At 33.8% G+C, this 12644-nt stretch overlaps 1 protein-coding gene across 9 annotated transcripts in view; it reads right to left on the reverse strand.

The window, feature by feature from the left end:
* LOC106873313 (partitioning defective 3 homolog) overlaps positions 1–12644 on the reverse strand; it is a 230947-nt gene that overhangs the window by 151185 nt on the left and 67118 nt on the right. For all 9 annotated transcript variants that reach the window (XM_014920633.2, XM_014920632.2, XM_014920627.2 and 6 more), the window contains exon 3: positions 1696–1800. In XM_014920633.2, coding sequence (XP_014776119.1) covers positions 1696–1800 — 105 coding nt within the window. The remainder of the gene's footprint in view (positions 1–1695; positions 1801–12644) is intronic.

Genomic DNA, 12644 nt, shown 5'->3' on the forward strand with positions numbered 1-12644 from the left:
AAACAAATTCAAAGGCCGATGTATATATTCATTCAATCCATATTAACGAAGTTCTCCATGGTATATAAAGTGCATACATACATGCATTCATCTATATGATATATAAAAATTTCTACGAAGTTATAAACACATACATATACAAGAATCTTTATAAATATATACAAATTCATACACATATGAAAATTTACAAACGCATAAAAATTCATAAATGTAAATATATAAAAAAAGTGTAAGTCCATAAATGTACTTGCGAAGTCCGAATGAAAAGGATGATGAAGCGGATGTAAACTGATTTATAAGGAGTCTGGAACATGTATAAAGTCTTACAGCCGTTTCGAAAAGATACAGGTTGCTATGGGCAAGCTAACTCCAACCATAGCAATATTCTATATTTCTCTCATCAGAGTTAATAGAATCACAAGGTTAACATTTTAAAAGAAATAGTGGGTTAAATAATTTTTAAAAATCAAATGTTTAATCGAACCATTCCCTTCAGGCATATTTGTTTGTCTCAGTTGGGATAGAGCCACTCTTATTCCTTTCACCATCCTCCATATAGACATTTACCATTAGCCACACTAAACACACCAGAACTGTGTTTAGTGAGAAACTACAAGTTGTATCAAAGCTTTTTTCTTACTCCATTTTCTACATTCACCTCTGCACTCATTTCTAATCATCTGCCACTCTTATATCACACTCTAATGAACTTATCCTTCCACCCTTCCTGATTCTCAGCATTCATTCTTATACTCATCTTCTATCTTGAGAGGATGATCTAACACCTCATTATCACTGTCATTGTCTTCTTTTTAGTTGCTCCTACTCTTCCTTATATAATGTAGTGTCATCATGTATCTCTTCTACAGCAAGACACTTGTGCCTGCCCCCTCTATCAAACTTTAGCCTCTCACCACCTAACTTAAAGCCACCTCCGTCTCTACAACACCACTCAGTCAAGGGGTCTTTTGTCTTGTAAGTTACCTGACAACCTCATTAGTGCTTGTGTCATAAAAAAAAAGCACTCAGTACACTGTAAAGTGGTTGGCATTGGAAAGAACAGCAAGCTATAAAAATCATGCCCAAACAGATAGTGAAGGTCAACATAGTCCCCTACCTCACTAGATCTAGTCAAATCATCTAACCCATGCCAGCATGGAAGACAGGTATTAAATGATGATACCTTACATTATAACTGAGGGCTACTATTGTATCATTTCAGACACAATTTTCCCCAATGACATCTTAATTCATATGAACATACTGTTCAGCAATTCGGAATACATCGAACTTCTTATTTGTGTTGAACATTAGTAAACCTCAAACTTCATACTCTTAGCTTCTTTCCTGGATAAATACAGACAAGTGCTTCCCACCGTGTTTCTTGATATCATTCCATGTTACTCCTCACCTTACACATTTCCAGACCTATCTAACAGTCAGTCCTATCAACTGTGCTATTCTAGAAGCCTGCTGTGTACTTACTTTTGATATTTCAAAAATCTGATTTCAGTTTAAGGAGCTATATAATTAAATTCAATATTATTTCGATTTCGCATAGACAGTTCTACATAAGTATCTGTTATAAATGTAACATAAGATAGCTGTCTAACCTACATATCTGGAAGTCAAGTCAAAGAAATCGTTTTGAAATAGAATCATAATACAAAGCTATGTTAAAAAAAAAAAATTTACCTGTTCTCTGTCATCTACGACATCATTAAGATAGTCATCAGGATCAAGTATGCCTTCATCAGTTAAAGTTTTTAAACTGTGGACTGTTACCCAACTGTCATTAGACTGCAATAAATAATATAAAAATGACATCAATCATACTTTTAATAAAAAGAAACAAAGAATATAAAAGTAGACATTGTTATCTAGAAATAGGTATCACTATGGAATGCTGTACAATAGAGACAAGCACAGTTTGAACATGCAAAAACAGACATTTTGCTTCATCATTTTCATGTCAAAATAAGTATTTTCCAAAGAAAATTATATATCATTTTAAAGTTCTGGATGTGAACTTTGTCAGTTAATTGTTATGAAGTATAAAATTTCATATTTCATTGTTTTCACTAAGAAAACGACATATTTTCTTCAAGATTTATATAAAAAAATAGGAAAAATCCCCATCAAAATGGAGAAAATATAATTTCTGTGGGTGTCCTGATCCAAAATTCTGCCATTTATAGTCATTTTTAATAATCTATTAAAATTTTATGGAAATGGTGTCGTGTCCCAAAATCTCAATTTATTTACCTCCATACCTTCTACAAATGTGCCAAAACTTAAGTTCCTCTGACTTGTAGCTTTGAATTTAGCTAGGTCTGAAAACACTGCAAAATCAACCATTTGTTACATGTAACAAAATAGACTTTACATAAATATTGAAGATATTGCCAACAAACAAGTTTTCTTTCCAAGAACCGCTGAAAAAAAAATAGGCAACTACTACACCATGGTCACTGTTAATTTGTATAATTTGAAGATAATTATCACCTTCGTTTTAAAGATATATCACAAATATAGCTACATATTCATTTATGCAAACGGCAAAATTTCGACCAATTTGCTGACTATTTAAATTGTCATATTTCCTAAAATAATTCATCCAAATTTTACAAATGAGGTATCAAAATATTTCTTTTTGGATGCTCTTCAAGAGAAAATACAGTAGGAATTACATTTATTTTCAAAAATTCATAGTGACACCTACTAGAAATCAGTAGCACCTTTACAAATAATTGAAAAGGTATTTTATGTCAAAAGAACTACAAATAAATTAGAATAAATAAGAGATTGATTTTCATGCAAGATAAAATAAGTAGCTAAAAATCAGAAATATAATGATATGAAGAAGCAATGAGATCTAGATGAACACCACTGGGTATTCATAACTGATAGTGCCTGTAGCATATGTAAGGCAATACTGAGGTGGTTTAGATTGACCATATAGATAATTGTGTCTAATTTTGTAAGTTTGAATGTATTTATCTATATCAATACATTATTTTAATCTTTGTGTCCTTATCTTTCTCTTTAGAAAATATTAGTGCAAAATATATCACAGCTATACAAACTGATGAAATATTAGATTAGTCAATTTTTTTCACTACCAAAACATTGATCTTCTTATGAAATATTAGATTAGTCAATTTTTTTCACAACTAAAATATTGATCACAGCTCACTCAAATTGATTGTAGAATACACTCATTACAGTTGGCTGTGATGCAGTCCACTATATTTCCATGTTTTTCAAAGGATAAATTTGTGCGATCTTGTTATTATTATTAATTCTGAATGTAATTTATAGTGTATAGCTAATTCCTAATTTGAATATATTTACAGCCACTTTTATTGTTGTTTAGTTTATTTGATTATGTTCTATTATAAAACATAATTAAATAAACTATATATTTTTCATGAAATAAACAGTGTAATATTTTTGAGGAGTCGGAGTTAGCTGATTTTCACCAACTCCAACTCCTAAGACACAAAAATTGTCTCGACTCCAACTCCACAGCCCTGCTGTACCCTAATACTTTATGTTCCCTCACCAAGAATATACTTTGTAAGAATGCATATCTAATACTTGAATCTTCAGTTCACTTCACCCACCCATATGGTTAACACTTTGAATAAAGCTGTATAGGAATGTCAACCTTTGCATAAATGTGTATTGCAATTGATTTAATATAAATCAACTAAATGCATATAAATGCTACATCAAAGGACACTAGGACACTTGTTTACCAGAAACACATCAAATTGGAATTTGATGAAAAAGGTATTTTAATAAATAAATTTTGAAGATGTATAAATTGCCATTCTTCATTATTTATATAGTTGATATCATGAGTAGTTGATGTATAAACTGACTAAGAATGGCCAAAGTAACTAAGGAGTTATTCTATATATCAAAAAATAGTATCTTAGAAACAGAGTGAAAGTATCTTGGTAATGTTCTTTAGGATGAGTAGACTAAGTTGGAATGGTTAATACAAGTCAGGAACATAGTCATCAGTGTTAACTTTTTTTATAACACTTACTGCCAGTTGAGTTGTTGTGTACGCTAAGAAATTAATCATGTATCTTACATGAACTAAAATTGTACTACCTGTGTTCATGCACATCATATTTTATACTTTTGTTTTATTTATTTGGTCCTGAATGTTTGAGGATCTAGGGAAATGGTGGTTCAGTTGAGTAGTAATAAATATATTTGCATATCTGACATGGAAGAGCAGTTTGCCAGCGGGCAAACACTCTCACAAACCTTCTGTTTAGATATTGAAAGCTATCCTCTAACTCCTCACTTGCTCTCCCTATCAAATTTGCAACCTTAAGGTAGCCACAATCAACACAGGCACAATGAAAGGTAGGTCTGGAAAGATTGTTGAAATGCAAAAAAGTATGTTACATGAAAGAGGTTAGATGAAAAGAAACCTCAGCTAGACTCTTCATGGGCAAAGAACCATAGGAACAAAGTCTTCTGAGTATGCAAGAGTGATAGTATGGGGAGTATGCAGACTTCTAGCAGGGAAATAGGTAGATAAAGTGATCAAGGTAGTCAGAGTGTGTAATAGAATTAAGCTTAGACTAGACTTGGAGAATATGATAACTTTTATCTCTGCCCTGTGCTCTTCAATAGGGACTGCTCGATGAAAAGGTGATTTTTATTATGCTCTTTTGCGGATTAACTCAGGGACAAATGACGGTGACCTTATCTTCATGGCTGATGACTTCAACAAATATATTGGGCAGCATCATGGTGGTTTACACAGTTGTATCGAGGCTACAGATTTAAGTTATCAAAATGAGGAGAAAGCCAGGCTCTTGGAGTTCTGTGATATAAATAAATGAATGAGCAGCATCACTAACTTCAGGAAATCAGTTAATCACCTGAACACCTATCAATCTGAGCACACAAACCAGACTGACAACACTCTCATGAGAAAGGGGGATAGACAGATGATTGTAAATGCAAAGTCCTTTCCTGATGAAGAATGTAGTACTCAACCACTAACAAAGGTTAATTGTTTTAGACACAGAGCTCAAAGGACTCAGACATAAGCCAGTCTGGAAAAAGGAAGATCCATTGAACAAAGATTAGAGACAACCTAATTGAAACATTTGATGAGGAGATAGAGGGGTATGACAGAACAACTGGAAGTTCTTACAGGACAACCATTGAGGGTTACAGACCAAATCTGTGGCTGGTACAAAGTCATAGCCAGACTAAGAGTGATGTGAAGTAGACAAAGCTATAAAAGTGAAGAGACAGGCTTCAAAGAATTGGAAGAATGAGGGCAGCAGAGAATTATATGCAGTATCCAGAAGAGAAGCTAGTTAACAGGTATATTTAGCAAGGAGAGAAGCAAAAAAGAGGAGGTTAACCTATGTTGTGTGGCACAAGGACCAGCAGTATGAGACATTCCAGATTGGAAGACAGTGTATCTGAGAAAATAGAGATATTATGGGAGAGAAGTGTGTATGGATGGATAATGGTACACTTGCACTTAATGATTCTGAAAAGAGGCAGCATGGAAGTGCCACTATGATAAACTATTAAATGTAAAGCAAGCATGAAAGAAAAACAGCCTTCTAAATGTGAACCCATCAGAGGGAGTAGCTATTCTAGCTGACAATAATATGATGAGAAAATCAATTAAGGATATAAAGACAGGAAAACCCTCTGGTCCATCAGAAATTACTCTTGAGATGCTTAAACTATCTGACAGTGTGAGATACAGTCTAGTCTCCTTTACAGTAAATCAAGTTGTACTGGAAGGTAACATAACTGAGAATGGTGTAGCATTATAATCAACTGTTACAAGGGTAAAGGAAATACCTTAGAGAGGTGTAGTTACAGGAGTATTAAATGGCTGGACCAGATCAGTAAAGTTACAGATAGCATTTTAACTCAAGTAATTAGAAAGACAGTTAGTTTACATGAGATGCAATTCGATTTTGTGTCAAGAAGAAATACTACTTCTCCTAGTAAGGCAACTTACTTCATCAACCTAGAGAAGCAGTCAAGATTCTTTGATCCCTGAACTAGTGGTTACTGCAGGTAGTAGAATAAACATATGGGTGGTGAGTACAAATTTCTCCTTTGTTATATTACCATTTTCTTTCGATGACATCTTGTTTATTCTTTTTTCCCAATGTTTTGTGATCTTGATTTTACCATGCACTTTTACGTGTCCGATTTTTCTAGAATGAAAAGATTTCACTTAAATGGGCAGTTTTTTCTCAGGTGTACAATTCCACATGCAAAACATGGATTTGTTTCCTGATTTTTGTCCTGTTTGTTGTGTATTTTAGTACACACTTGATTTCTATTCTGCCTGTTTTGCACTTGTTTCACGTGGGAGCAATCTTTATGTTCAATTTTCTCTGTGACATACCTTAAATCTACTATTCTTTCACACTCTTCTGACACTTGTTGTAAGGTTACAGCTTGGTTTTGTTCCAGCTTAGCGAGAATTCTTGTTCTTTCTTCTGTGTCTTCTGCAGTTAGACCCTGAGTAAATATCAGGCACTTGAACATGTCTGGCATTAATTCATCCAATTTGAACTTTACACATTCCCTGTTAACTCTACCAGCACGTGAAGTAGTCCTCCTCCTCCTTCTTTTCTAGGTTCAATCATTTCCAATGTATATTGAACAATGTGCTTTTCTTGCTAACAGTGTCTAATGTATTTCTAAAGTTTATGCCAGAAGTTTTTTTACAGGAGTACATAATTGCTGTAACACTCCTGCTGCCAGTCTTCTTAGGATTAGACACATTTGCATATCGTCGTCCTAATCTTTGCACCCTTTATTGAAGATCTGTTCGTATCTTCTATAGTACGCCTTGAAGGTAACTCCTTCGTCTGGTTCATACTTAAATTCCATTATTGAGTTTGCAACATAATCTAGCGAGAACATATTTTCAGCATTTTTGGATGACTTACTATTCATTAATTGCAGCTTTTGTTGTTGTAATGGTAATTGTTGTTGTTGTTGTCCTTACAGTTGTTATTGTTGTTGTTCTTGCAGTAGTAATTGTTGTTGTTGCTGTTTCTGCAGCTGTTGATGCTGTTTTTGCAACTCGAACAAACTGGCCAACAAATCTTCCATCATTTTAAGCTTTTGTATACTGTAAAATTCATACAAAAAACTTTTGTGAGTTTCATAGCTCCTTCTGAGTTTGTTAATTCCATGTCACCACTGTTGTAATCCAAAGTCAGACTGTTATAAAGTCCACTCCGATATAGCGGTGTGGTTAGTTAGACAACTAAGACACAACTATCTATGACCAACCTGGCTGACTTCTTGACCCATTCAACTTTCTACTTCACAGTATTTGTAACGACTTTCACATACCACTCATCACATAGGAGGGGTGTTCCATTATTATTATTATTGGTATTAATATCCCCATAACAATATTGTATATATTGGGCCTCACAGAAGCAATGACAAGTGATCAATACCTTTAGCGATATGCCATGCTTGAAAAGACTGGTTAAGTCAAGTGAAACTGTAGTTGCGGCTGATGCTGGTGTCACATAACAAGCACCCATGTTAGTGACACATAAAAAGCACCCTTCAAACGTTGGGACTCACGGAGGTGATTAGTGGCCAAGACCTTTGGTGATATGCTGTGCTTGAGAAGACTTGTCAAGCCAAGAGAAATCAGAGTTGTGTCACATAAAAAGTATCCATTACATACTTGGAGTGGTTGGTGCTAGGAAGGGAATCCAGCTATATAAACCTTGCCAAATCAGACTGGAACCTGGTACAGCTCTCCAGTTTACCAGTTTCAGTCAAACCATCAAACCCATGCCAGCATGGAAGGTAGATGTTAAATGATGATGATGATCATTATCATTATTTTAACTTGGATATATACTGTTTAAAGCATGTTCACTGTCTTCAGTTATCTGATGTCATCAACAGTAAGGATATAAGTTCCACTGGTACTCCATCCAAGTCATTCTAAACCAGGGGTTGGGAAACTTTTTAGTGTAGCAGGCAAAAATTTCCAAAGAAAAAGATCCGCAGGCAGATCACAAGTTCTGACCCTTGTATCTGTGTAAATCTTGTTTTTATCTTTGTATAATTTGATATACATTAATAAAGACGAGTTTAACACATTAAATTAATGTGTAACATCTTCATTAATGCTGCCACTGAATTTAAAATGTTTATATTACTTATGAGGTATTCTATATTTTTCAAAATGTACCTATCCTAATGTAGGAGAAACCATAACAATCAAGCACAGACTGAATTTAATTTGGAAAAATTATACTAATACCTAAATAACATTATATGTAAATGACATATTTAAACAAATTGATCCTAGTGATTATTTTATCAAAACTAATTAACCTTAACTTTAATTTCTCAGGATTGATGGATTTGTAGAAGTCCAATAAAGACAGATTATTATATTTCAATTTTATTAAGTTATCCAACTGAAAATCAATTCTAATTGTAAGGAATATGGAGCCTCCTCAGGACAAAACCATGTAGTTCGATTTTATCTTGTATTTCTTCAAATCTACTTTCAAATTTCTTCGAAAGACTTTCACACTCATCAGAATATTCCTTTGTTGATTCAGGATTTTGTTTGCTCAATCTCAGAAAATGTGTGAAGCACTTTCTTTTCAATTGCGAGACAAATAAATGAATCATCGATTCAAAGCTTTTGATATGAGAAAGCAAACTGATTATTAGCTGATTGGAACCTTGTAGTAACAATTTCAAATTATTTAAATGACTAAAAATGCTAAATCACTCTGAAACTTTTTATCTTCCAGTTCTATAATAGGAACACTTAATATCCATAAAAATTTTCACTTCTTCCTTCAGTTCATAAAATCACTTAAGCATTTGGGCCTTACCTAACCACCTAACTTCACAAGGGTACAATAAATCTCCATATTCGGCTTCAAGATCTTTCAAAAATTCTTTAAATTCCCTATTATTCAACCCTTTGCTTTTTATCAAATTAACAGCCTTAGTTACAACTTTCATTACATTGCTCATCTTGAAAGATTTTGCACATAAACTTTCCATATGAATAAAGCAGTGACACACAAAGTTTCCAGATCCAAAAGATGCTTCTTAAATTCATTGTTAATCAGAGCTACAAACCCTTTTTCACGACCTACCATAGATGGAGCGCCATCTGTAGCAAGACCACTCATTTTTTCATTTGATAAATCAAAATCCTTTACGTCTGAGTCGACCATTTGAAATAGATCTTCACTTCTAGTTGTTCTGTACATTGATTTCAAGGCAAGAAATTCTTCTCAAATATTGAATTTTTCAGTTATTCCATGGATAAATATTGCCATCTGAGCAGTTGTCTCATCAATAGCTAATGAATACAATACAAATTCTGCTGCATCAGATTTTAGAGAATTTTGAATGTCATCAGCAATATCTTTAATACAATCAGAAACAGTTCTTCTTGATAAGGTGATATTTACAAGCAAACTAAGTTTTCTGTACAAGCATACCTCAGCTTAAGTTATTCTCGATTATACGTTGATTTTCAAAAATAATATATGGAAAAATAAAAATCAAGTTCAGTCATTTTACTCGACTTTACGTCTGTCCGCCACAAATATTGGAATTGTAAAATCACTAGAAAACTATTAAAAGCACATAAAATCATGTTACTGTACAATAAATAAGAATAAAAGCATGTAAAATCATATTAAAATATGTACAGTAAATGTTAAGACACACCATAAAGTAGTGTAGCTTAGTGAATGAAATCATGAAATCAGCTGTGTTGTCTTATTTATCGATCTTTCGGAGCTTATATTGCACTGCAGTTCCAATATGTACTGTTGTCACTCATGATTCCTGTGATTGTTTTGAATTCAGATTTGTTTACATCTGTTTTTCGGCTACTTTCATTCTCATTCATTTGTAACTTTATTTTTTGCCCCCATGACTTCTAAGAAAATTCATAGTTAAAGTGCTAAGTGTCATGCTATAATGCTGGAAGATATGATAAAATGCCATGAAAAAGGTGAAAAAGTGGTAGCAATTGCATGATCTTTTGGGATGAATCGGACACCCGTATTGACGATTGTACATAAGATTTTAGCACATATCAAATCTGAAGCTCCAGGGATGAAGAACACTGTCATCAATAAAAGGCAAAAATTTTTTGAAGAAATGGAAAGTCTTCTTTCCATTTAGTCAAGAAGAAATCATTCAAGAGAAAGCGTTGTCTTTGTTTCAGGACCTGAAGAAAAAATATCCAGATGAGAAAGATGTAGAGTTCAAGGCAAGTCAAGGATGATTCATGAGATTTAAGGTGCTAAGAAGTTATCACTCCATTAAGAAGCAAGGTGAAAGTGCATCAGCTGATGAACAAGCAGCAGTGGAATTTCCTAATGCATTAAAGAAAATCATTGAAGAAAATGGGTTTCTTCCTGAACAGATTTTTAATGTAGATGAAACTGGATTGTATTGGAAAAAAATTCCAGACCATTCATTCATTTCCAAGGAAGAGAAAACTATTCCAGACGACAAGGTCTCAAAAGAATGTGTGACCATCATGTTGGGAGGTAACTGTGCAGAAGATTTTAAGTTAAAGCCATCGCTTGTGTGTCATGCACACAACCCCCATGCCCTGAAGAACATACCCAAGGTATCTTACCCTGTTATATGGAAGGCTAATTTGAAAGCATGGGCTACTGTTGCTGTTTTTGAAGATTGGTTCTTCAATCATTTTATCCCAGCAGCAGAGAAGTACTGTAAGGAGAAGGGGGTTCCTTTTAAGGTTTTACTTATCTTAGATAATGCTCCAGGCCACCTGCGAAACATTGTAGATTTTGACCTCAACATTACTGTCGTATACCTCCCTCCGAACACCACATCTCTTCTGCAGGATCAAGGAATAATCGCTATCTTCAAGCATTACTATATAAAGCATACGCTGCAGTAAGCAATAGTTGCAACTGATCTTGACAAGTTCATCACACTTCATGACTTTTAGAAGAGATACAATATCTAAAAGGCTGTACAGAAAATAGCAGTGGCATGGAATGATGTAGAGAGCATGGCTATGAATGGTGTATGGAAGAGGCTATGCCTGCAATTCATGAATGATTTTAAGGGGTTTGATAATGTTGCCATCAACAAAACGTTGGTGACTACAAGCAAAAAACTGGAAATGGATTTGGAGGAGGAAGATTACACAGATTTATTTGAAAAAGACAAGCAGCTCCTGACGGACAAGGATTTGATAGAGCTTTATGAGCAGCAAAATAAAGAAGAGCAAGTCAAACCTGAGCCACACCACTTTACCTTTAAGAAAATGCAGCAAGCATTTGCATATATCGAAAAAGGTCTTTCTATGTTTGAGGATATGAATCCAAATGCTTGACTCTTTTCCAAGATTATGGGGGCTTGTTACAAAGCTTTTGCTCCTTATAATGTAATCCTTGAGGAAAAGAAGACAGTTCAAGGAATTCTCAACTGGTTTTTTAAGCGCATCGAACAACAAGAACAGCCAGAGTCAGCTGCTGATTTTGACGATCCACAGCCATCTACATCTGCGATGTAAACCACCAGATTGTATGTAGGTAGTGGTATATTTTAAATAATTTAGTTTTTTTTTACTATCGCAAAATAATAATTACTGAATTTGTTTCTTAAGCTTAAAAAAGGTTTTTGTTTTACCATGTCTTATTGCAAACCGCATTCATAAAGCATCCTTCATGTACGGTAAACACCGCCAAATTGTAAATTTAGATTACTTTTTTTTACTGTACTGTATTAAAAAATAAAAGTTATTTGTTTTTAAGCTTAAAATTTGAAAGCATCTAAACATTAGATAGCCTCCTTGTAAGAAAATCTGACCAAAAGACAAGCTTTCTTTAAAAGGCCGATTCTTGAAAGTGAATCAGTAACCCGAGCTAGTGATGCGAAAATATTGCTAAAAAACTCAAACCACATAGCAATGGTGAATTCATGAAAGAATGTATCCTTACTGCTGTTCATAATATACATGGTTTTTATTAACCATGTATTATTGAAAATGCATTCATAAATAAAGTACAGAACTGGGATCGGCTATTATCGGTTTAGTCTAGGGACATGTTAATTCGACTTAAGTCATTTTTTGACTTAAGTCATGTCTCCTGGAATTAATTAACGAAGTAGGGTGAGGTGTGCCTGTATATATATATATTATGAACAGCAGTAAGGATACATTCTTTCATGAATTCCCCATTGCTATGTGGTTTGAGTTTTTTAGCAATATTTTCGCATAACTAGCTCGAGTTACTGATTCACTTTCAAGAATCGGCCTTTTAAAGAAAGCTTGTCTTTTGGTCAGATTTTCTTACAAGGAGGCTATCTAATGTTTAGATTCTTTCAAATTTTCATTGATCTTATGTTTACTCACAAAATGTCTCTCAATATTATATTTTTTATGAATGGTTACTTGTCCATTGAAAATAAGACAAATGCACTTGTTATCTATTTCAATAAAAAAATAAAGCTCAGTCCATTTTTAATCAAACAAAGCACATTCACCAGCACTTGTTTTTTAGGATTTTTATAACCGTTTGCCATATTGATAAGGGTATTAAAAAATTGATTTAACAAAGTTA

Source organism: Octopus bimaculoides, chromosome 9 (genome assembly GCF_001194135.2).
Source record: "Octopus bimaculoides isolate UCB-OBI-ISO-001 chromosome 9, ASM119413v2, whole genome shotgun sequence".
Lineage (NCBI taxonomy): Eukaryota > Metazoa > Mollusca > Cephalopoda > Octopoda > Octopodidae > Octopus > Octopus bimaculoides.